Genomic DNA, 27,392 nt, shown 5'->3' on the forward strand with positions numbered 1-27,392 from the left:
TATAAACACAACTCTTATAAACATTCATGTTTGGTTTTTTTTGCACAGACTTGTGCCTTCAAATCAGCTACATATATGCCTAAGAGGAAATTTCTGGGTTGTATGGTAAAACTATGTTGAGTTTTACAAGAAATTGCTAAACTACCTTCTGTCTATAACATTTTGTACATTTTATACTCTTACTAGCAATGAATGAGAAAAGTATTCATATACTCATGAGCAATTGGTATTGTCAGTGTTTAGGTGTTTAGCTATTCTAATGAGCACGTGATGATAGATCATTGCAGTTTTAAGTTTGCACTTCATTAATGACAGAAAATTTTGAACACTATTTGACAACTACATATACTTGGTTAAGATTCTGCTTAGATATTTTTAATAGGTTGTCTTCATTCTTGTTGCGTATTGAGTTCTATCTATTTTTGAATACAAATAATTTATTATTTATTATTTTATTATTTTATTTTATTTTTTATTTTTTTACAATTCTCCTCCTTCACTCTCCTCTCTGAAACATTCCTTGCACCATGAATATCTCATCAAATACATCCTCTGATCTAGGGAACAAATGTATTCCTCTACCTATGTGCCCACTCTGCCTGCTGCTCCAGTCCCCTCTGCCCTTCCTGCTTTTTTCCCTCATTCAGAAACTCCCTGAGCTCCTGACTCCACTTCCAAGTCAGATTCACCTAACCCCATATGTGCCCATGTTCCCTTCTCCTTCTCTGATCTCTTCCAGGTTAAACACCATTTCAGATCTTATTACTCTCATCCTTCTCATTTTATCTAACAATTTCCATATGTAACATTCTTTTGTGACCTTACTTAGAAAAAGTATCATTCTTTATATCTGCTATACCCAGAAGGAAAAGAATGTGTTTGGCTTGAAGCCCAGACCCATGCAAATACCCTAAATCAATTAAATGCTGCCAACAGCCCTGTGAGAGCCATGGAATTTCCCCCAAAAAAGCCAAGTCTTAAATCCTCCACACTCCAGAATTCCCAGCAGCCATGCTACTCCAGGCAGGTGAACAAGAACAGACTGGGGCAATGCATCAAATGTAAAAAGGCTGGGCACTGGGACAAGCAGTGCCCAAACGCACAAGCTCCTCCAGAGCTGTGTCCACTGTGCAAGCAGGGGATACACTGGAAGTCTGATTGTCCCCAGTCATCTCAAGGCAAGAGGGCACTGGTTACAAAGACAGACCCAACTGCAGATTCAAACTTCTAGACTTTCTGGGAGTAGCAGTGGATGACTGAAGATCCCCAGGCAGCATGCATGTCTCCATGTCCACTCCAAAGCAGAACCTCAGGTAACTCTGATGGTGGCAGGTAAGCCAATTTCCTTTCTTATTAATATGGAAACCACTTACTCTGCCCTTCCCAAATTACCTGGGCCCTTAACTCACTCCTCAATCTCAATATGGAGGTGAATGAAATAGTTTTATAAACTTTCTTTTACTTTACTCATTTAAAAAGCCACCTGTTCACCCATTCTCTTTTTTAATGCTCCCCCACTGCATGACTCAATCCTTAAAAGAAACATTTTAATCAGGCTCAGATCACAAATTCTTGTTCCTTCTCCTCAAAGCACACATGGCACCCTTTCTCTAACAGACCTATCCCCACCCTCCTCCTCTATTCTCCTTTTTTCCACCAAACTACGTCAAACTAAAAATCCAAAATACTAAAATTCTTATCGTTGCTGCCCACCACAAAACCAATCACAGTTCAACTCAAAAAGAAATGCTATTTTAACAATATTTTAAGCTTTATTCACATTTTGTTTCTATCAGAATTTAGAAAACACACATAAACAGTTCCAACTGAAGCAAAAGCACAGAAACTTGAAAAAAACTAAATCTCAGACACAATATCCCACACAAAGAGATGTGCTAAATAGCGTGCTTGCCAGTGAAACCATGCTTGTGAAAAAATATCCTGCTAAAGAGCTTGCTGAAATTAAAACAAAACAAAAACAAAAAACAAAAAATATTCCAGGAACTCTGTAACCCCCATGCCACCTAGATGGTGTGGAGCTGATAGAATTAGTGTAGATACTGGAGAAGTTAAAAAGCTTTACGACAGTAATGCTCAGTTTTGTTCCCATGCTAATTCTATTTGGGTCTAAATAGCTGCATTGTTAAAATTAGTGCTGTTAAAATTTTACAACTTTTGAACAGGACAACTCTATGATAGCAAAGTAGAAAAATGCTAACTGCATTGTAAGCCTGCACTTAAATGGCTTAGTCCTGATAAACTAATGGCTTAGTTCTGATAGAAGCCAGTCTCCCTGCCAAGTAGCTTCCAAAATAAAAACAAAAAAACAAAAAAACTGTTTTTAGCATTTCATGCTACTAAGTAGTATTTGAAATAAAGAAAAACTGTATTTGCATATAACAAAACTGAACCATTATCCTGACAAGTTTGTTTAATGTTACCAATAATTGTATGTTATAAAAATTTTACTTGGAGACAATTTCCAAAAACTTTTTGATAACTTTTCATATGTAGAGTGTATCTTATTGTTTTTATTAAAACAATTTTAGAGCGTATTTATTTATGTGTTTTTATTGTTTAAGCATGAAGAAGGTAATTTTGTCTTGAGATAAAATGACTGGTTGTTAAGGGAAAGTGAAGTATAGGACAGCAGCCCTGGGCCTAACAGTTTGTAAATACACTAAATTAATTATTTCTTATTATATACGGATAGATCTAGTGTTCTTTTTCTAAAAATACCAGGGAAGACGAAGTGTCCTGCAACCCTGTGATGCTGTTTCTCACTAGCCACCCTTGCCCGTAACTGTAAAGATTTCCTCATGGCAATACTTTCCTCTACAATTTTCTCAGAATTTATTTTATTTTGAATTGTCATTTTATTACCTTGTGATGAAATGTTGATGTAAAGGACATTGGTGATTGTAGCACAATATTCTGAATGTACTGAATATTACCAAATTGTAGACTTGAAAGTAGATAAAATGGGAATTTCGGGTTTATATATAGGTTACTATAAGAAGTTTAAAATAACTAATTAATTGATTAGATGTATTCTGTTTTAAAGTCTGTAAGACAGAATGTTACTAAAATGGTATTTCCTTTAAACTTGATCTTTACATTCAACTCAATCCACTTCTAAATACAACCAAGTTATTTTGAGGATACTGATACACTAATTCTAAAGCTTACATGGAAAGGCAAAAAACCTACAAAGTCAATATAATACTATAGAAGGAGATCAAAGTAGTAGGTCTTATTCCACCTGATACTACCTAGACAGCCTAAACAATACTGAGGAAGAAGAACAAAGTTGTGGTACCACAATAAGTGATTTCAAGAGTTACTGAAAAACACAACAATCAACAGTGTCGTCTTGTTGAAGTAGACACATAAACTCTTGTTAGAGAACCCAGAAATATATCTACACAAATGTAGTCCAGTGATTTCTGACAAAAGAGAAAGGAAAATTCAATGGAGAAAACGTGGTCTTTATAGCAAATAGTTCTGGAAAAATGGGATGCACACATGCCAAACAAAAATGTAATTTAGGCACAGACTGTACACATTTCAGCCTGTATACATTTCAAAAAAGTTAACCCAATATGAATTATGCACTTACATGTTAAATGCATAGCATAAAACTTCTAGAATAAAACACACAAGAAAATCAAGGGATCAGTGGTTTGGTGTTTAGTGTTTTGATATAGCACCCAAAGCATAACCCATGACAGAATAAAATTTATAAGTTGTTCTCTATGATAATATAATATAACTGCTCTGTGAAAGAAATGGATAAGGGAATGAAAAGGAAGTTAAGACAATTCGGGAAAATACTTGCAAAACACATATCTGATAAAATATTTGTATTAAAAAATTCAAATAATTTTGAAAGCCAACAATGAGGAAGTAAATGCCCAATTTATAAATGGGCAAAGGATCTGAAGAGAATCTAACCAAGATGACAAACAGACTGCAAACAAGCATACACAAAAATATACTAAAAAGACAAGAGTGATTCTCAAAAGGTTGTTGCTAAAGAACCCAGTCTAAAATGCAACTTATGTATATCAAACTATTTTATGAAATTCTGGATAAGATGAAACAACAGGGGCATTATAATGATCACGGGTTGTTTGGGCTTTTGGGAGGGAGCAGGTGGGCTGAATAAGTGAAGTAGAAGGGAATTTTTAGAGTAGTGAAACTATTCTGTAATATTAATTGCAGTTACATGACATTATGCATGTGTCAAAACCCACTGACCTTGACAACACAAAGAGGGAACATTAATGTATGAAAATAAAATTCATTTTCAAGGTATGCAAAATGTTCAAAAAACTAACTGTATAATAAATGTATGAAATGCCCTCTCTGAAGGGTATGGAGGAAAGTTGCTGAAATATTAATTTTGTATATGAATGGAGTTTGTAAGGTGAAGTCAATGGACACTGTACTTAAGAACACTACTCTAGTTGATCAAGTTGTATCTCACTAAAGTATGGGTTAACAATACTTTTACTTCTCTACATGTACAATGGTATCAAGCAATGAAGTAAATGGGTGGCAGATATGGGAACATGCTTCTCACTGTAGCATGGGAGGTTACAGATAAACAAAAGGAAGTTACTGGAACTGTTCTGTGTTACTGGTTTAGAGTTAGAAACATCAGTATTAACTGCTGTGTAGGTAAATATAGGTACACATGGGTTGCATGTAGAAATATTTAGAGGAATGTGTATATATACAGGATAGCGTACACACATGTATTTCCTCAAGAACTCCCTGGATAGGGCCCAGTAGCAAGGACCTTACAGTGTCCAGAGTTTGAATTTGAATGCCATTCTCAAGCATGAATCTTCTTGGAGAAATAGTTGACTGCAGGACTTTTGGCAAGAAATATATGAAAAGAGCCTGGAGCATCTTGTAGATACAGAAAGTATGTGGGTGATAAAATAAAATCCTCAGTGATGGGGATAACATCAAATAGACAAAGGGCACAGCTGAAAGAGGTCCCATGGCCAAATTGGAATAAACTAAACAACAAAATAAAATTACACTGTATCACAACCCAAAATTAAATGTCATGAGTCAATATTGATATAAACAAATTGTTGATTTAAAAAAGAGCTCTATCTCCTAGAAGAATTCCAAAAATTATGCAGATTTGCTCTCTCAAGTCCATGGAGGAAAAATCCCACTTCTGAATGTGGGCTTCACATAGTGACTACTTTCCAAAGTTATGAATGGAAGGCAGAGAAATGAGGAACTTTGTAAGGGAGGAACCTCAAAACACTGTTGATCGAGGTCAGATCAACAGTGACAAGTCACATTGACAGGATGCACCCAGGATATGATGTGATGAATGCGGCATTTTATGTCTCATGTCTCCTTTCAAATCCCATAAACCCAGTCTAGTCATGATAAGTTTATCAGATAAATTTGGACTAATGGACTCTTTACAAAATACCCAACTGGCAGCTAACAAAGAGGTGAAGATGGTCAACCACCACACCAGGGACACGAGAGTGCCTACAACTACAAGGAGAATCACATCCATCAGCCATGAGAGATCTAAGACCCCTCTTGATTTAGAGGTGGACTGGACATCACCATCCCAGGGTCCACAGGATGGAGGAATAAAATAAGCATTAGAGTGGACTTACTGATATTCTACTACAGAAATATTGTGAATAGTAATGGAAGAAACTGTAGTATTTATGTGGAGAACATGGCCACAATGATGGGGGCCATTTTCAGGATTTGGAGTTGTCCTAAGTGATATTGCAGGGACAGATGCTGGACTTTATATGTATTGCCATAACCCAAAGACTTTACTGGGTTAGAGTGTAAATAACAAGGTAACTATAGTACATGCAGTGCAGTAGTGTTCCAAAATTTATTCACCAAATGAAATAACTGTGCCACAATGATGAAAGAGGTTGTTGATGTGACAGCAGTGGGGGTGTGGGTGTGGGTTTTGTGGGAATTTCTTTAATTTTTTAATGTAACATTTTTTGTGTGTGATCTATATATCTTCAAAAAATAAACAAATAAAAAAATACCCAAACGGCTTGTCTAAAAATATCCAGGTCACCAAAACTGAGGAGATTCTGAGAAGCTGTTACTGCCAGGAAGGACCTAAGAATTTTTTTTTATGACAAATAAATATAATGTGTTATATTGGATGGGAGCTATTAAGAATAGGGGAAAGTGGGTGAGAGATTCTTGGAAACCCTCTTTACTCCCCTTGCAATTATTCTGTAAATATAACACTGTTCTAAAATATTAAGTTTATTACAAAATAAATTATTAGTGATGTGTAAAATCCTAAATTTTACACGTGAGGGGAAAATAGAATGTTGAGACTGTTGGAAAACATTAGGAGATGAAATCCCAGAACTTCTCATGCAATATTCATATTCTATTCATTTGCTTCCCTTGGAACCTCGTGTCCTAGCAGTGGGAGAGTCTCTGCTCCTGTGTTTGATATATACACACGTTGACCCTGGCTATATTATTATGGTATGCTAAATGATGAAAAAACTCTGTTACTGCTTTCCTCTGTGACTTGTTTCAGTAGTGTTCCCTGAACGTGTATGATTTTATTCTGACTTCCCCACTCTTTACAATTATTCATCAATTGAAAGCATTCACCTTTTCTAAATTTCACATTGTAGAGTCCCAGTAAATTAATATTGAATTTACATGATACAACACAGTAGAACAGAACAGAGCTCACACAAAATGAGTCTTCTCCTCTTTCTATATAAGACACATTTTAAGTTTTGAAGCCAACAATCATGTCTCCTATTTTTTTTGGTAACCCAGTGTTTGTCTGTCACTTAATTTACGGATGTGTCTTTTGTTATAATATATATTTTAATGACTCTCTTTAAGTATTACATTTAAACAAAGCCCAAAACTGCACTTAAGTTTCATAAATAAAAGACATTTGCTTGACTTTTTATTTAGTCATTTACAGATTTTTCAAGAATAAAATTTGTTTTCCATGAGAACATAATTAAACTCTCAGTTCAGCATGGGTCATTTTTGTTACCACTTATTTTAAGATTTGAAGAGGATTAAAATTTCACTGATTAAGTAAAAGGTCATTTTCTTGAGAGAAAAATAGGAGGAGGATGAACTTCAAAGTAATTAGGAGCCTAGGAACACATGGCAGAGTTGCAACATCCACCATCACTCACTGGTGACATGGTCAACAAAACATCTTTTCTTAATAACCATAATACCAACTAGGTATATTCAAAAGGAAATGGGAAATTTCTTTGGGAATTTTGAAAGAGGTCGAATATCACTCTCTGCAAAAATACGCTAAAAATGTAAGTACATATGGCATATACTATTGAATCTACATGATTGCGTTGCATTTACCCTTGAGTTTTGTGTAACAGAGGAAATAAGATGCACTCTAAGACATGTGTCATAATTAAGGACATTACTGAGAGGTGAGACTGACAAATGTAAATGCTTTATACTTGCCCTCAGCTGTTGAAATTATCAAAATGAAAAATAAATTCTTAAAGTGAGAAAAAAGGATCCTAGTGAATGTAATACCACTCATAATTTCAGTTTCATTATATATCGCTTGGTCATTGAATAAAGTGCCAGAACGAGCAAGCTGGAATACCTGATTGACTTCACAGAAAATTGTGAGGATTTTCCACCTTTGTACAAAAAGTGAATGCAAAAATTTATGAAAGTTTAAAATATAAACCAAAATGTAAACCATAATGGCACCATGGTTAGTAACTTTGTTTCAATTTCTGTACATCAGCTGTCACAAATATAACATTTACATGTAATAAGATGATTGCTGGGGAAAAGGGAAAAGGGTTTGATGTTGGGTATATGGGAGGCCCCTATATTCTACATGTGACTTTATTGTGAACTAAAACTTTCTTGTAGACATAATAAAATTTTTCAAAACATTATATAGACACTGAGGAAAGAATGGAAGAGTTGCCTTGCACTGTGTACATGCAGGGCAAAATCTATTACAGTGATGAAAGGCAAAACGTCAAAAATGAAGTTTTATGTTATTTTTCAATTTTTATAATCCACATTTTTATTTTATTTTAATTTTTCTAAATTATTATGTATTCTATTTCTAATCTTTAAACCTATCTTTACTATTTCATTTTCCTACTAATTGAGTTCGGCAATATATTAGGCTTCATTTTTTAACAAGTTTTGGATCACAGAAGGGTTCAACAATGGCAGGGGAGGATCACTGGTGTGTGGTGGCTTTGGTGGGGGATGTATGAGGGGGAACGTGTTCTCAACAACATGTATATAAGGTATATAAATATGTTCAATTTTCACTGGGTATTGTCAAAGTAAGTTGAGTAACACACAACTGAGGGAGTGCTGAGTTCCCATCCAGGGGAGCTCTGTCACATTCCCCAATGGAACAGCAACAATCCTCCAAGTTCAAGGGCAAAGATAAGTGAAGAAGGATGGTCCAATGATGCACCCTTGATACTGATGACTATGCATATGAACCTGTGTGGTTGAAATTTCAACTAGGCCTATAGCTGCAGGATCCCTAACAGTTACCCTGTGAGAGCATCTATTTTGCTAAAGTGTGGCCACTCCCTATGCCAAACTCAGCATGTAAATTCCTTACCTTCCCCCCAGCATGGGACATGACTTCCAGGGATGAGCATCTCTGGCACCAAGGGGTTACTTCCAAGCATGAGCTGGTAATGCAACTAGAAAAAGACCTTGAATAAAAGTGGGAAATGGTAAAGACAAATGAGTTTATATGACTAATAGACTTCAAAGTGAGTTGAAAGATCATCAAGGAGTGGCACTTATGCAGATTTCAGTAGGATTCCAGAGACAGATAAAACAGATAAATCCCCAGGTGGTGGTGCTCCTGAGGGCTATGGAGACAAACATGTTCTATGGTCATGGCAGATGGCTCCAGATTTCAGTGCCTTGCCAGTGATACCTTCTTTGGAATTTGTGTTCCTGAGTATGATGGAGTTGGACTCAGATGTGACCCCTCTATACATACCTCTTCTGTCACTTTTACTATTCCTGTGGTTGGTTCTGTTATCGGTATATGCTCAGGAGATCGAATCTCTGGACTGTCCATTTGCTAACTTGTCCCTGATTCTCAGCAGATTTGCAACACATATTGTCCAGTTCATTGGCCACACGAATGTCAGGTAACAGGGAGATGAAGATGGTCAACCACTACTCCAGGGAAACGAGAGAGTCTACAACTGCAACCAGGAGAATTGCATCCATCAGTTTTGTGAGATCTAAGCCTGCGGTCACCCCTCGGGCTGAAGTGTGGTTTGCTGGCCTGGCAGGGGAGCAGCCACGGTAGGCCTAATTCCAAGCCGCTGCCCCCATAATAGGGTGGCTGGTCGGACTTACCGCCACCCCTGAAGGGAGCTCGGCATGGGCGCAGAGTACCCTCAGGTCTCCCCTTCTCGGCAGCCATGCTTCCGCGGCCGCCCCTCATCCCGGATAGCACCACACGATGCCTTATGAGGCAACACCCTTCTTCTTCTTTCTCCCTGCGCAGGCACAGGGCAGAAAATTCCAGTCTGCCCTTCCCCACCCCCCGACAGCAGCAACAGCCAGGCGCAAGGCAGGAAACTCAAGTCTGCCCTCTACCCCAGCAACAGCAGCCACCAATCCCTAAACCCTGCCACTTCCCCCAGCAACAACAACAGCCAATCCCTAACCACCAACCCTCCCCCTTCTAGTACCTCCCACTGACCTTTCTCCCCAGTAACTGCTTGCAGCAACCAATCAGAACATGGCATAAGCTTCGACCAATCAGCCTTCCCCAGCCCCTATAAAACTGTAGCCACTTCCTCAATAAAGTTGGACCTGCGTGTTTACCTCGTCTCCGCAGTAGTTCTTCTGCCATGCACCCTCCAGTCCTGAGAGCCCCCGTCAAGGGCCTGGCCTCCCTTGTCCCCAGTTCGTCGCCTGCTTCTCCGGGTGACCCCTTCGTCACTGGCTTCACCGGGCGACCCCGTCAGCCGAACCGCGCAACCCCTGTGAGACTGACCCCTCGTCCAAAGCTGGACCGACCCCTCGTCCCAAGCCTGACTGACCCCTCATCCGCAGCCAGACCCCACCGCCACCGACCGAGCAAGCCGCCACAGCTGGCACCCAACGTGGGGCCAGGTAAGGACCCCCTTCACCTTGCTCCACTGCTCGTTGTTCTCCTCTTCCCCTAAGGAGCTCTTAGTTCCACTTTCCCCTCGTCGGGGCCTTCTCTTGGCCCGCGACTACCATCGGAGCCCCACCGGCTCCGACCCCGTGTCTCACCATGCCCCTCGGCTCCCATTGCCGCGCTCTCAAGGTAAGGGCCCCTTCTCTTATTGGCTCCAAAAGGCCATTAGCAATGGGTAACATCCTTTCTGCTAAGCAAGCCCTGCAAGTTCGGGCCCTCGCCGGTCTCCTAGACACTCACCGGTGTAAGATCTCTTTGAAACAGCTCCAAGTATATTGGGACATTCTTCTCCCCTTTAATCCGTGGCTTACCACGTGTCAGCTCTGGGACCCGGATACCTATACTCACCTTATAGATAGGGTCACTTCTGCAGTGGAGCAGGAAGGTAAAAGATTCCCTCCTGGCTTATTACGGGCGCTTTTTACCATCCGCTCCTGCCTTCAAGGCGCCCCTACAATTGACTCCCCCCAGCCGTGCCACCGCCGCCGCCGTGATTCTCAGGACAGCGACTTTAACCGGGACCCTGATCGGGATCCTGATGCCAGCTCCGACTCTGACTCTGAGTCGCTTGTCGAGCGCCTTAATAATGGGCTTGAAAATTGTCCCCCTAAACAGTGTAATCTAGCAGTGCCGAGTGCTGGTAAAGATGGCGGGCTTCCGCCTTCTTCGCCATCCGAAAAGGGGAGGCACTCTCAAGATGGCGGACTTCCGCCTTCTTCCTCGCTCGAAAAGGGGAGGTCCTTTTACCCCTCCCTCCCCCCGACAACTTCCTGCCTGGGTGGGCCGGAAGCTCCCTCCCTGCCATTTTACCCCTCCACGCAGGGCGGCCCGCAGCCATCTTGTGGCACCGTTTGGGCACCGGAAGCTTCTGCCCCGCCATTTTCTCAAAGCGGTCCGCGGCCATCTTGTAGCCCACGGCCATTTTGTGGCCCGCCGCCATTTTGTAGTACTACTGGGGACGGCCTGCAGCCATTTTGTAACACCGTATGGGCAATGGCTCCTCTCGCGCCCTCCACGCCAGCGGCCCCCCCCGGCTCCGCCTCCCCCTGGCAGCCCCCTCCATCCGATCCGTGGCAAGCTGCTGCACGCACGGCCCCCTCTAGCCTATTTTTGGACCCATATTCCTCCCCCGCTGGGGCACCTCCACCTACCTCCCTGCCGCCTCCTACCACCTGCTTTCCCCTTAACGTAACTCCCACCCCTCAGTGCCCCTTTCCTTGGTACCCACATGATGTGGAAAGTGTTAAGCAGCTCCGTAAGGCCGTTAAGGAGGACGGGTTAGGCAGCCCTTATGCTCAGCATTTGTTAGAGGAGATGTCCATCCTTCTGTGCATCCCCCTCGATTGGCTCCAACTGGCCCATGCCATCCTCACGCCTGGCCAGTTTATAAATTGGCGCGCCCATTTTCATGCCAAAGCCAATCATCAATCCTCCTTCTCCTCCTCCACCATCTACCATTCCCTCCTACATAACCTCCAGCAGTCAATCCTCTAATCCCGTCCGTACCCCTCCTACCCCTCTACCCCCACTCCAGATCCATAACCCGCTTCTGTCTCTAGTCCAAGCTATCTTTCGTACACTTAACTCCTCCAATTCTAACCTTACCGTTAGCTGTTGGCTATGCCTCTCCCCCTCACTTCCTCTCTACGAGGCCATAGCCACCAACGCCTCTTACCAATCTTCTGATAGCAGCAATCCCGCCTCTTGTAATTGGAACCAAACAAAGGTAGGACTGACAATCCAATCTATCTCTCAAAGCGGGCTTTGCGTCACCAGAATCGGAGGCGCTGTTCATCCCTCCATGAAGACACTTTGCAACCTTACAGACACCCCTAACGTAACCTCAAAATTTCTTTTACCCCCTAATAATACAAGATGGCTGTGTTCCTCCACAGGTCACACCCCATGTCTTAATGTCGGCACCCTTAACTCCACCAATGAAACCTGCGTGCTCGCAATCATACTCCCCCGGGTTTTTTATCATACAAATAACCAATTCTTTGATTCCTGGCAGCACAATCTTCTTCCAGTCCATGTGCAGAAAAGAGAAATCATTACCGCCATTACTATCACCTCTCTTCTAGGTCTTGCAGGAGCTGGCACCTGCAGCCTTAACCACTCACAGCACCGCTTTCTCACTTTCTCATCTCCCAGGGCAGCCGTCGACGAGGATTTAGCCCGCCTCGAAACATCCATCTGCCACCCAGAAAAATCACTTAACTCCCTATCCAAAGTGGTTCTTCAAAATCGTAGGGGGTTAGACCTCCTCCTCCTCAAAGAGGGAGGCCTCTGTGCCGCTCTCGGCGAGGAGTGCTGCTTTTATGCTAACTACTATGGTCTCATTCAGGACAATCTGGCCCAAGTCAGGGCCAGTCTGGAAAATCGAAAAAGGGAGAGAGAATCCCAAGGAGGCTTCTCCTGGGGATTCAATGGCATCCTCCCCTACATCCTCCCTTTCGTAGGCCCCCTAATTATTGTCCTCTTCGCACTGGCAGTCGGACCATGGGCTATTAGAAGGATCATCCAACTCGCCAAGGATCAGGCTAATGCAATTTTTAGCACATACGTACAGGTCAGCTATCAGCGACTCGCCACTGCCAAGGACACCCCCCCCACTTCATCTTCTTGGCCTCCTCCTACCCGACCTCTTCCTGCTCACTCTTCCCGCAGGTGCCCCAAGTCTTCTGTAACCGTGGCCCCCCATGCCGCCATCGCTCTCAAACAGCTCCAGCCCCGCTAAACGGCCCACAACCCGCTTTCCCTGGCCCGCGGCCTGCTTTCTAGCATCTAATAACGTTTCTGCTTTTGCCTCCCCATACTTCTGCGGAGCTTCCTCCTGTCTCGACCTCACTCCTCTTCTCAGCCATCCAAAGCATCCTTTCTCGTCCCCCGCCCCCCTCCTTTCTTTTGCTTGAACCCCCATTGCGTTGCAGATTGGGCCGCCCCATGTCGGCCCGCCCCATTAACATCGGCCTCTCTCACACCCGTGGAGACTTTGGCCTTCTTGTTGTCCTTGCCTACGTCTCCACCACTCCCAACGCTGCCGCCACCACCGCCGCTGGTGCCCTGATGCGACTTGTCCTGACAGCTGCGATCCTCCAGACCATCACACAGTCTGCCTCTGCCACTCTTCGCCGCCAAGAAGAGATCAACTACCTGTAATGCACTGTCATCCTGGACTTTTAACAGCAGATGGACCTTATAGCCACCGAGATCAACGAGAATTGGACATTGGACACCCTTGCTTGCAATGGCAAGATACCGCCCCCCAAATTGTACATTTATATCCCCGTCATACTCACCTCCCTCTTCAGCCCCGCTTCCCTCATTGCTTACTGCCTCTTGGGCCTCCGCTACTTGTTGCTGCTGCCATCCTGGCCCTTATTTGAAAAGAAGGGGGAAATGCGGTCATCCCTCGGGCTGAAGTGTGGTTTGCTGTCCTGGCAGGGGAGCAGCCACGGTAGGCCTAATTCCAAGCCACTGCCCCCATAATAGGGTGACTGGTTGGACTCACCGCTACCCCTGAAGGGAGCTCGGCACGGGCGCAGAGTGCCCTCGGGTCTCCCCTTCTCCGCAGCCATGCTTCCGCGGCCGCCCCTCCTCCCGGATAGCACCACATGATGCCTTATGAGGCAACACCCTTCTTCTTCTTTCTCCCTGCGCAGGCGCAGGGCAGAAAATTCCAGTCTGCCCTTCCCCCCCCCCCACAGCAGCAACAGCCAGGCGCAAGGCGGGAAACTCAAGTCTGCCCTCTACCCCAGCAACAGCAGCCACCAATCCCTAAACCCTGCCACTTCCCCCAGCAACAACAACAGCCAATCCCTAACCACCAACCCTCCCCCTTCCAGTACTTCCCACTGACCTTTCTCCCCAGTAACTGCTTGCGGCAACCAATCAGAACATGGCATAAGCTTTGACCAATCAGCCTTCCCAAGCCCCTATAAAACTGTAGCCACTTCCTCAATAAAGTTGGACCTGCGTGTTTACCTCGTCTCCGCAGTAGTTCTTCTGCCATGCACCCTCCAGTCCTGAGAGCCCCCGTCAAGGGCCTGGCCTCCCTTGTCCCCAGTTCGTCGCCTGCTTCTCTGGGCGACCCCTTCATCGCCGGCTTCGCCGGGCGACCCCGTCAGCCGAACCGCGCAACCCCTGTGAGACCGACCCCTCGTCTGATGCTGGACCGACCCCTCGTCCAAAGCTGGACCGACCCCTCGTCCAAAGCTGGACCAACCCCTCATCCGCAGCCAGACCCCACTGCCACCGCCCGAGCAAGCCTCTGCATAAGCCCCCTCTTGATTTAGAGGTGGAGTGGATATTGCCAATCCATGGTTCACAAAATGAAGGAATAAAATATGTGTTAAAGAGGACTTACTGATATTCTACTAGAGAAATATTTAGAATAGTTATAGAACATTTTTTCATATTATCCTTGTGGATATAATGAAGATATCTGAGCTGTGTCATGGCATTGTTTAGAGGATTCATAACTAGTGACTCATTACACCCAAAGAGATGTGATTAAAAAGCTGATATCTTCCAGGCAGAAGCTTTGAATTTGTGACACAACCCTGGTCATGCAATGTTTCTATCAATGACGCAGATGAAGATGCAAGTGTCCAGCTCATCACACTTATGGATGACATGAAGAGGAACAGGATCACTAATATACTGGATGACAAAATTGAGATTCAAAATGATCTTGACAAGGAGAAATGATGATTTCATGTGAACAAATGACATTTGGAAGGGGTGAATTTGCAGTCCAACAGGCAGGTTTAAAAGATCAGATTCACAAATTCAGGGTAAAGAGCTATGCTTAAGAATGTGTCTTATGTATATTACTAAAAGGAAAGCTAAAAAATGTAACATGGGACTATATAGCATAATAAAACTGTAAGTGAAATATGAATATGAGTAAAATTGCATATATGACTTTTTCTTTGAAACTGAACTATTATATGTTAATACTACAAGATGTTAATTTCAAACAAAAAACTCATTATGCTAAGTGAAAGAAACCAGATACAAGGTATTATATATTGCATGATTCCATTTATTTAAAATGTAAATAGAAGTGTATATATAAAGATGAAATTAGATTAGTGGTTAGTTAAAGCTGGGGAGGGGTAGAGAGATGGAGAGGTTACTGCTAAGGGGTGGGATTTTTTTCATTTTGGAGTAATTGTTCAACATTTTTCATGGTGATGAACACATTGTATTTTAATTATAGTAAAATCCATTGATTATACATTTTGGATAGATTGTATTGTATGTGAATATAATTTTTAAAAATTGCTTACAAATAAATCAATAAATGTGCAAAAATACCCAGAAATAGCAGTTATGTACAGCAGGGGAAGTATAGAGAGACAGAGAAGTGAAGAATTTTTTTTCTCTTTTTGGGTTATTACTATTATTGAAATAATGAAAGTGCTGTGATGATGATTAAAGTAATGAATGCACCACTATTTGATTATACCATATACCATTGATTTTACACTTGGATGAATTGTATGCTTTATTAATACATATCGATAAAATTGATTTGTGATTTTTTAAAAGAATAAAAAATAAATAAATGAAAAGTCAATGCAGAACCATTAATTAGTGTAAAAGAGATTCAAGATCACTCAATACCTAGGATGCCAGCAGGAGGAGGGCATGACTGGGGTTCATGGTTACTGTGTAGTGCAGGGAGTGACAAATGCCCAAGAAGCAGCTATAGGCCATCACAGTCAAGGGTAAGTTGTTTAAAATTAAAAAACAAAACAGGTAAAAGTACATCTGACTCAGACTGTTTTCATAAGTCATGATTTTGATTTTTGTCCTTATGCTCAACAGCATTTTTGCATCAGTACTGGGGAAGACATAAATATCTCTAAAAGTCAGGTTAGAGAGGAAGAAGTACAAGAGTGAGTGGAGGTGGAAGTCTGAGATGATGGCCAGGATAATAAGTAGGTTCCCCATGAAGGTGACTTGGTACAGAATAAGGAACATCCCAAAAAGGAAAGACTGTGACTCTTTATTTTCTGAAATACCCAGGAGGATACATTCTGAAACATGTATTTGGTTTTCTGATTCCATGTATCAATGAAACTGCTGGACAGTAGAAAATAGCAATGCAAATTTAATCACTATCAGTGACTATTATCACAAATGTTACTATAAATTAATTATATATGGACTGAAATTGTCAGACAAAACAAATGTTTGTGCTTGAAGCTTTTACAGATTAGACATCCTAGTCCATAATTGAAAACTTTTTTCAAACAATATTTGACATTACAAATTCTTTGAGATTTATTTTAATCTACTGCAATTATGATCTGTCATTTTGGATGTTGTGATGAAAAATTGGGATGTATATGTTTTGGTGTTGGTAGCACAATATTTTGAATAAAATTATATTACAAAACTGTTCCTTGGAAAATGAAAAAATTGAAAATTTTGAATCATTTGGGTCATAATCGCTACTACAATAAAATTAAACAAACAAACAAACAAACAAATAAATAAATTACAACTCTGGATGGGATGGCACAAAGTTGTTAAGATGCCATATTCACCAAATGCATTGAATGCCCTGTGATGAGGAAAGAGGTTGTCGATTTGGGAGGAGTAGGGTGAGGGGGGTGGGGGTATATGTGGACTTCATACTTTTTTAATGTAGCATTTAAAAAACAAGAAAGAGAAAAAAAAATTTTAAAGTTGCCATTTCTTCCCAAACTGATGAATACATTCAAATTAATCTAATTCTAAATGGCAAGATATCATCTTATAAATACTGATCATCTAATTCTAAAATTTCTATGGATATGAAAAAGATCTAGATAGCGTAAATAATAATGACGAAGAAATACAAAATTTGGGAACCATACACGCTGATTTCAAAATTTACTATGAAAATACAATAATCAAAGAATATTTTTGGTGTAATAGACAAGGAAAGTAATGTTGGAAATCTCAGAAATAGAAGAATACAAAAGCAGTCAAATGATTTTTTAAAAATAGTCAGTGCAATTTCGTGGGGAAAGTGTCACCTTTTCAAAAAGGTGGTGGAATAATGTGATATAAACATCCCAAACAAAACAGGAACTTAGGCATAGATTGTACATAATTTACACAAATTACATGAAAATGAATTAATACCAAATAAAAGTAAAATGCAAAATAAAATTTCAGGGAAATCTATACAAAAATATAGGGGCTGATGGCTTGATGATAAGTTTTTAGATATAGCATGATCCATGATAGAAGAAAACTTATCAGTTGGATTTATTCAAATGTAAACCTTCTGTCTTGTTAAAGATGTTGACAAAGGATTGAAAGAAAATCCACATATTTTGGGAAAGCACTTGCAAAACACATGTGAGAAATGATTTTTTCAAAATATACAAAGAATTCTTTACATCCCAAAATAAGAGAGCAAACATCTAATTTTAAATTGTGCAAAGGATCTGAACAGATTTCAAAGCTTAAGAAGATACAGACTTCACAAATAAGCGTACAAAAAGAAGCACACCATCATTTGTCCTTAGGGGATTGCAAAATTAAAATCAAAATGGTATACCATCATATGCTAATTGGAATAGATAAAAGCATAAAGACAATACCAATTAGTGGTGAGAGTGTGGAGCCATATGCCTATCATTCAATTTTTCTCTGTATTTTTTTAAATGTTACATTAAAAAATATATGAGGTCTCCATTTACCCCCACCTCCCCAACCCACTCCTCCCTCATCAACAATCTCTTGCATCATCGTGGCATATTCATTGCATTTGTTGAATACATTTTGGAGCACTGCTGTACCACATGGATAATGGTTTACATGTGTAGTTTACACTCTTCTACAGTCCACCCAGTGGACCATGGCAGGACACACAAGGTCCAGCATCTGTCCTTTCAGTACCACCCAGGACAACTCCAAGTCCTGAAAATGCCCCCCACATTATATATTTTCTTCCTTGTCCCTACTCTCAGAAACTACCGTGGCCACTTTCTCCACATCAATGCCACAATTTCTTCCATTACTAATTTCAATAGTTCTCTAGTAGAATATCTATAAGTCCATTCTAATCCATACTCTATTCCTACGTCCTGTGGATCCTGGGATCGTTATGTCCACTCCACATCGATAATGAGAGGGGACTTAGATTCCATATGGGTAATGGATTCAATTCTCCTGCTTGAAGTTGTAGGCACTCTGGGCTCCCTGGTGTGGTGGTTAAACTTCTTCATCTAACTGTTAGCTGGCTGGGGTAAGTCCAATGAACCAGAGGGTAGGAGTTGCAAGTCTGCTGAGGCTTATGGCCTGGCTGTCCAATGGACAGTCCAGAGAGTCAGGTCTCCTGAATATACACCAACCACAGGGTCAAACACAGGTTCAGTAAAAGTGACAGAAGAGGTATGTGTAGAAAGTTCATATGAGTCCAAATGCATCACACTTAAGAAAACAAACTCCAAAGTAGGGCCAATTAACATGACCCTGAACTCCAGAGCCATCTGCCATGACCATAGACCCAGTGGGTCCCTGTAGCTCTCAGAAGAACCAGTACCTGGGGTTGTATCTACTTTGGCTCTCTCTGGTACCCTTCTGAGGCATGCATAAGTGTGACCACTCTGATGACCTCCCGAATCTTTTTTTGCTACTTCATAGTCATATAAACTCATTTGTCCTTTCCATTTCTCCCTTTTATCCAAAGTCATAAAGCAGTTTTCAGCACCTGATCTTACATGTAGGCTGAGATATTCTGCTGCTCTGGGTTGACCCTTTTATTCAAGGTCTTTTTCTATGTACATCACCAGCTGGTGCTTGGTAGTAATCCCTCTGTGCCAGGAAGGGTCATCCCTAGGAGTCATGTCTTATGCTGGGGGGAAGACAATGCATTTATATGCTGAGTTTGGCTTAGAGAGTGGCCACAATTAACAACGTGGAGGCTCTCAGGAGGTAACTCTTGGGCACCTTACAGCTCTAGGCTTTGTTCTTATTTCAGGTGCACAGGCTAATAAGCAGTCATCAGTATCAAAGACTCATTGTTGAAACATCCTTCTTTGCTGGTCTTTGCCATTGCACTTGGGGAATTGTTGCTGTCCCATTGGGGAATGTGATAGAGCTCCCCTGGCTAGGAACTTAGGGCTCCCTTAGCTGTCATTTTTATGTTCCCTGTATGTATGCCCTGTAATGCTCCCTCCCAAACTTGTGTCCCCCATCAATAACAACCCACACCAGTGTTCCTCTTCTGACATATTTGAAACTTTCTGTGATCCAAAACTTTAGAAGTGGCCAGTCTCAAAGCCAAACTCAGCATGTAAATGTGTTGCTGTTCCCCCAGTTTGGAACATAACTCCTGGGGATGAGCTTCCCTGGTGCCAAGGGATTACTACCAAGTACTAGCTGATGATGTAACTAGAAAATGACCTTGAATTAAAGGGTCAACTCGGGCCAGCAGAATATCTCAGTCTACATATAATATGAGGAGTTAAAAATGCTTTTTGACCCAAATCAAGGGGGAAATGCAAAGGACAAAGGAATTTACATCACTATGAGTCTTCAAAAAGTGCCGGGAGGTTATCAGAGGGGTTGCCCTATATGCACACCTCATCAGAGTCCCAGAGATAGATAAAGTAGATACAACCCCGGATATCAGTTTTTCTGTGGGCTACAGATACCCACAGGTTCTATGAACCTGGCAGATGGAGTTCAGTGCCATGTCAGTTGGCCCTATTTTGGAGTTTGTGTTTCTGTGTGATAGACCTGGACTCAGATGTGATCTTTTTTTACAAGCCTCTCTTGTTATTTTTACTAGAACTCTAGTTGGTGCTGGGGTTTAATATATACCCAGGGGATCTGAATCTCTGGACTGACCATATGATAGCCATGCCCTGAGCCTCAACAGACTTCAGCTCCTACTCTCATTTATTGGACTTACCCCACTCAGTTAACATGGAGTTGAAGAAGGTAAACCACCACAGGAGGGAGCCAAAAGTGCCTACAACTGAAAGCAGGAGGATTGCATCCAACATCCATGTGGAATCTAAGCCCTCTCTTGATATTGATGTGGAGTGGACAGAAACATTCCAAGGTCCACAGGATGGAGGAATAAAATGTGGATAAGAGTGGACTTACTGATATTCTATTCATGAACTATTGTGATTAGTAATCGAAGAAAATATGGCATTGTTGTGGAGAAAGTGGCCAGGGTGGCTGCAGAGTGTGGGGAATGGGAGGAAGAGGTGAGATGTGGAAGCATTTTTGGGACTTGGAGTTGTCCTGGGTGATGCTGCAGGGACAGTTACCGAACATTGTATGCCCTCCCATGGCCCACTGGATGGAACGTGGGGGAATGTGGGCTATGATGTGGACCATTGACCATGAGGTGCGGCGGTGCTTAGAGATGTATTCACCAAATGCAATGAATGTCTCATGATGAAGGAGGAGATTGTTGCTATGGGGGGAGGAGTGGGGTGAAAGGGTGGGGGTAGATGGGGACCTTATATTTTTTAAATGTAATATTAAAAAATTACATAAAGACAAAAAAAAGTGAAGCCTAATATGATGCCAATTTCCATTAACAGTAAATGGAATATAGTGATGGGTTTAAAGGTTAGATGTATTCTATATCTAACCTTTAAATTCATTGCTATATTCCATTTTACTAATAAGGGAACCTGACATTATATTGGGCTTCACTTTTCAGGAACTTTTGGATCACAGAGTGGTTCAACAATGGCAGTGGGGGAATACTGGTATGGGATGTTATTGACAGGTGATATATGGTTGACAGGGAGTTATACAGGGCATGTGTCCAGGGTGCATGGAAATGTTTGGATATACTCATAGTGGAAACAATTAAAAACAACAGCTGGGGGGGTACTGGGTTCCTGGCCAGGGTGGGCTCTGTCGTGGTCCCTAGGGGAGCAGCGGCAGTCTCCCAGGTGCAACAGCAAGGACCAGGAAGGAATGAGGTTCCAACAGTGAGTCCCTGATACTAATGACTATGCTTGTGAGCCTATACATTGGTAATAAGAACAAGGCCTAGAGCAGCACTGTGCCTAGGAGTTCCCTCCTGACAGCCTCCGTGTTACTCAAATGTGGCCAGTCTCAAAGCCAAACTCAGCATGTAAATGCAATCCCTTTCCCCCAGAGTGGGACATGACATGCGAGGATGAGCCTCCCTGGCACCGAGGGATCACTACCAAGTACTAGCTGATGACGTAACTAGAAAATGACCTTGAATTAAACGTTCAACATGGATCAGCAGAATATCCCTTTCTACATATAATAACAGGAGTTAAAAATGCTGTTTGACCTAAAGTAAGGGGGAAATGGAAAGGACAAATGAGTTTATATGGCTATGCATCTCTAAAGAAGAGTCTGGTGGTTGTCAGAAGGATTGCCCTTATGCACACCTGAGCAGAGTCTCAGAGACAGATAAAGTAGATACAACCCCAGGTATTGGTTCTTTTGAGGGATAAAGAGACCCACGGGTTCTATGGTCATGGCAGATGGGATTCACTGCCATGTCAGTTGGCCCTTCTTTGGAGCTGGTGTTTCTGCATGATGGAGCTGGACTCAGATGTGATCTCTTTTTGCAAGCCTTTCATGCTACTTTACTGGAATTGTAGTTGGTGCTGGCGTTTAAGATATATCTAGGGGATTTGAATCTCTGGACTGAGAATATGATAGCCAGGCCCTGAGCCTCAACAAACTTCAGCTCCTACACTTTGATTTATTGGACTTACCCCACTGAGCTAACATGGAGTTGAAGGTTGTCAACCACTGCACCATGGAGCCTAGAGTGCCTACAACTGAAAGCAGGAGGATTGCATCCAGTATCCATGTGGAATCTAAACCCCTCTTGACATAGATGTGGAATGGACACAACCAAGCCAAGGTCCATAGGAAGGAGGAATACAGTAAGGATTAGAGTGGACTTAATGATATTCTATTCATGAACTATTGTGGTTAGTAATCGAGAAAATGTGGCATTGGTGTGGAAAAAGTGGCCATGGTGGCTGCTGGGTGCAGGGAATGGTAGGGAGAGATGAGATGTGGAGGCATTTTCTGGACTTGGAGTTGTCCTGGGTGGTGCTCCAGGAACAATTGCCAGACATTGTATGTCCTCCCATGGCCCACTGGATGGAACATGGGAGAGTGTGGGCTATGGTGTTGACCACAGGCCATGGGGTGCAGCGATGCCCAGAGATGTACTCACCAGATGCAATGGATATGTCATGATGATGTGGGAGAGTGTTACTGTGGGGGGAGTAGAGGGGTGGGGACAATGGGGGTGAATGGGTACCTCATATTTTTTTAATGTAATAATTTTTTACAAATGAATAAATTGAGTACAATTTGGAAAAAAAATAAAAATGTTTTTTTAAAAATAAAGCTTTCCGTATGCACATATAAAAAAAAATAAAGGTTAGATGTAGAATATGCACTAATTTGGAAAAACTAATATAAAGTACAAATATATTGGGGCATCAAAAAATGAAAACAATGAAGAAGCTTTGTATTTGTCGTTTTGTCTTTCACCATTGCAATAGGTGTTGCCCTGTATGTACAGTGGCAAGGCAATTTCTTTCATTTCTTCCTCAGTGTCTATATCTTTTTTTTTTCCTAATTATTATTTTTGCCTTCACAAAAGTTTTAGATCACAGTAATTCACATATTCAATGTAGGGTACTCCCACATATCCAACATCAAACACTTTGTCTCTTCCCCAGCAATGATCTTTTTATATGTTAACATTATATTTGCTGCAGCTGATGTACAGATATTGAAACATAGCTTTCAAACATTGTTCCATTTTGATTTACATTATGTTTTACATTTTAGACTATACAATTTTCTAAATTTTTAGTTATCTTATGTTTTACATTATGGTTTACATTTTAGCCTGTAGACTTTTATACACTCTAGTTGTAAGTAAACATGCACACGAATGTTCATAGCAGCATTATTCACTATTGCCAAAACATAAAAATCCATTCTGTGAATAAAACAGAAGGATTGCTGTTATCTGGCTGCTGCCAACCTGGCCAGCCCATCTTTTGCCTCCACATCGTGCCCCTCATTGTTCATCAGATATTAAGAACTATATTTAAAACCTCAAGAAATCTTACAGTTATATTGAGCTCACATTTCTATCCCTGCCATCTCTTCTTTGTGTGCTTCTACAACATTCTCCTACTACCTAATTACTCCAATTCCTCCTTCTCGACTTCTAGTTGGTCATTTTTCGGAACAGGGAAATGTCATATGTATCTTGAAAGCAATACAATTGCCCTTTATACTCAAATCACACAAAGTGAAATAGCTTTGGCATCTTTGGTATGGTATGACATGTGTAGGGTGAACTAGCATTTGGCAGCCATTTCTCCCTCCTGCTTTGCATTCCTGTACTCAAAGGATGGTGAACTAAGAGGTGCAGTGATTTAAGCAAATCTCAGGACAACAGTGTCCTCCTAACTGAAATCAGAAAAGGCAGCATGTTTGTGGAGTCAACAATTTCAGTGTAGTCTTTTTGGTTATAAAATATTCCTGATAAGATGAAAATTCAGTGTTTTGTATTTCCAGCAACTTGAACGGCATACATTTAGTTTCTTAAACTATATTTAGGTACATGTTTAGTAAGCTTGTTCTTAGCATTCTAATCGAGATTTTAATTTTTTTTTAATTTTTAAAGAAGCTTTAGATTCAATAAATATTACATAAAAACATAAGGGATATAAGTAAACTCATATTTTTAATGTAACATTTTGTACAATCTATATACTTTTAAAAATAAATTTAAAATCTATTTAAAAAACATAAAGGGGAAATGAAGTGCCTCAACCAATTGGACTCCTGTCTACCATATAGGAGATCCAGGTTTCAATGCCAGGGCCTCCTAGTGAGGGCAACCAGACCCACATGGTGAGCTGGCCCACACGGAATGCCAGGGCATGCAGGAATGTGAATACACCCTGCACAGGAGAGACACCCTTCAAGGGAATATTGCCTCATGAGAGAAATTCCACCCCATGCAGTAGTGCCAGCCAACATGGAGATCTGTTGCAGCAAGATGACATAACAAGAGACACAGTGGAGAGAAAATAAGAAGATGTAGCAGAACACGGGAGCTGGAGTAGTGTAAGAGAGTAATTGCCTCTGTCCCACTCCAGAAAGTCCAAGGATCAGTTACCAGAGTCACCTAATGAGAATACAAGCAGACACAGAAGAACACAGAAAGCAGACAACATGGAAATCAGGGGGAGAAATAAATAAAAAATTTAAAAATAAAGGATTTCTGTATGTTCCATGGCTTCCCCCTCCCACACTTTCCCCCATTAACATCCTTCATTAATGTGGTACATTTGTTACAATGGATGGACATATGTTGGAGCATTGCTATTAACATGGATAATACTTTTACATTATAGTTTCCACGCATTTTAATAGGTTATGATAAAATGTGCTATGGACGTATCCATCATTTCAATATCATGCAGGACAATTCCAATGTTCTGAAAATGTCCCCATGTTACACCTATTCTTTGCTCTCCCTCTTTGCAAAATCTCTGGGTCCACTGACTTTTTATAAATGATAACATTTTTATATTGTTGGAATAATAATATGTCTATAATAGAATAATAATAAGTCTAATTTAGTCCATTGTTCCCAGAATCTCAACAGAGTATCAACATTTACTCTCTAGTTCACCAGATTCACTTAGGACAACTAGCAATGTGATGATGGACAAGGCTCATCCCAAGGAACAGAGACTGTCTACAATTGCAAGCAAGATATTTGCATCCATCTGTCCATGGAATCGAAGTCCCTTCTCAATTAGAAACAGAGTGGGCATCACCATCACAACATCCCAATTTGGGGAATGAACAATGGACAAATAGAGATTTTATTCAAAAGCAGAAACTGTCTAAATAAAAATAGACATAAAGATAAAATATTTGCTACAATAGCTGATTGCATAGAAACAGATCTTACAGACTAGTTATCTGGGAATTGATATTTAAGTTATTGGGTTTGAGAAGAAGAATGGCACTAAATACATTGGATAAATGTACACCACTAGTCTATGTATAACGCTGGCATATGTGACTCACTATATATTGTTTGAATTCACCGCAAAGACAGTGACTCGGAGAGATATGAATAGGCTGACTGGTTTATGTGATAAAAGATTTTGTTTAGAATCATAATTTAAGATATCCATTGACTTGGGTCTCAATTGCAATGGTGAGATTCTCTAAAAATGACAAGCTGAGGGTATTTAGTTTTCAAATTAAGTTACAATATAAAATCAGATATTTTGAAGGAAAGTATGAATCAAATGTCTTCTCTGAAAACTACAATCAGGTGTGAGATGTCTGAAAATCAAAAACTGATTCTGTGGGTGGATAAATTAAAAAATTAAATGCATTCACACCTTGACAAAATATGTGAAGTAAATTAATATGAATGTTCAGATCACATTTATTTCTCAAAGTTTAACACTAGCTCAGAACAATTACCAATCCCAAAATGCCACTCTGGTTTGCCAAAATGATGTATCTGAATCAACTGGTGAATGAAAAATCAGCCTTTTTCTACCTCACAGGAAACACATTAGGATTACATAAAAACACTGATATTATTTCCTAATATCTGGCACTAACAGTTGAAAAAGCCACAGTTGGTAGTGCACAAAATAACTACATTGTTTTTTTAATTGATTTTATTGAAATGTCTTCATGAACCATACAATCCATCTAAAGTGCACAATCAGTATTATTTGGTATAATTACTGAGTTGTCCATTCATCATTTCAATCAATATTAAAGCACTCACATTACTCAAAAGAGGAAACATAAAACAAAGCAAATAAACACACACAAAAAAACTCTAAGTCTTAGTGGTCATCTCTCAATCTCTCTATCCTTCTCCTGCCATACAAAACTTCTAAACTATTTCCGTCTCTATAATTTATTTATATTTACATTTTATATAGATGGAGCCTAATAATATTTAATATACTTTTGGTCCAATTTTTCACTTAGCATATGTGCTTTATTTACTGTTGATGGAAGGTTATTATTATATTATGATATAATAATATCATAGTTTGCTTTGGTTGTATTTTCCAAAAATATACTCTGATATTAATATCTTGAAACATTAGTATAATTTTTTTCTATTTCATACAAAAACAGTCTTATATATACATTATTAATCATACTCATTTTTCACAAGAGTGTTTGCTATGCTATATAGTCCCATGTTTTATTTTTTACCTTTCCTTCTAGTATTATACATGACCTTGAACATTCCCTTTCAACCACTCTCATACCCACATATTAAAGTTGCTAATTAGAAACACTAAAATGTGCTTTCACCATTTCTATGCATTTCTGAACGTGCAAATACATATTTTGCCAATTCTGTACAAATTAAACCTCACCTTTCTAATCTCTAACCCTATTCTATTTACTGGTGACTTATAGTCTAACTACTAACTCTACAAGTTTGCTCATTATATTCTGTTCATATTAGTAAAAACATAAAAAAAATATGGTCTCTTGGTTCTGACTTACTTCACTCAATATAATGTCTTCCAGGAAGAGATATTGTCATATGTTTCATGACTTCATTAATTTTTACAGCTGAAAAATGGTCCGCCATATGTATATATATCAAAATGTATCCATTTTTCAGTTGATGGACACCTAGGTTGTTTCCCTCTTTTGGCAAACATGAATAATGTCCTTATGAACATTAGTGTGCAGATGTCTGTTTTTGTCCCTTTTCTCAGTTCTTCTGGGTAAATGTGTAGTAATGGTATTGAGGGTCACATGGCAAATCTATATCTAACTTCCTTTGGAACTGCCTAACAGAGTTCCACAGATGCTATCCCACACTACATTTCAACTTACAGTGAGTAATCATTCCTACTTCACCGTGTCAACTCTAACACTTTTAGTTTTGCTTTCTCTTAATAGAAACCATGTTTTATGTGTGAAATGATATCTCCTTGTAGCTTTTATTTGCTTTACAATAGTTGTGGGTAATACTTGATATTTTTTTCATGGTGCTTTGTTGTTATTTATAGTTCTTCTATGAAAAATATTCACGTCCATTGCCCATTTTTAAATTGTATCTGTTTGAATTTTTATTGTTGATTTGTAAGAT

At 40.4% G+C, this 27,392-nt stretch overlaps 1 protein-coding gene across 1 annotated transcript in view; it reads right to left on the minus strand.

Moving 5' to 3' along the window:
- The window catches only part of LOC131276794 (olfactory receptor 7A10-like), a 35,933-nt gene extending 26,815 nt beyond the window's left edge, over positions 1–9,118 (minus strand). The window contains exons 1-2 of the mRNA XM_058290365.2: positions 9,038–9,118; positions 8,645–8,729 (exon numbers count right to left, since the gene is read on the minus strand). Of these exons, the coding sequence (XP_058146348.2) occupies positions 8,645–8,729; positions 9,038–9,118 (166 nt within the window). The remainder of the gene's footprint in view (positions 1–8,644; positions 8,730–9,037) is intronic.
- Positions 9,119–27,392: the final 18,274 nt, after the last annotated feature.

This window comes from Dasypus novemcinctus, chromosome 30, assembly GCF_030445035.2.
Source record: "Dasypus novemcinctus isolate mDasNov1 chromosome 30, mDasNov1.1.hap2, whole genome shotgun sequence".
Taxonomy (NCBI): Eukaryota; Metazoa; Chordata; class Mammalia; order Cingulata; family Dasypodidae; genus Dasypus; species Dasypus novemcinctus.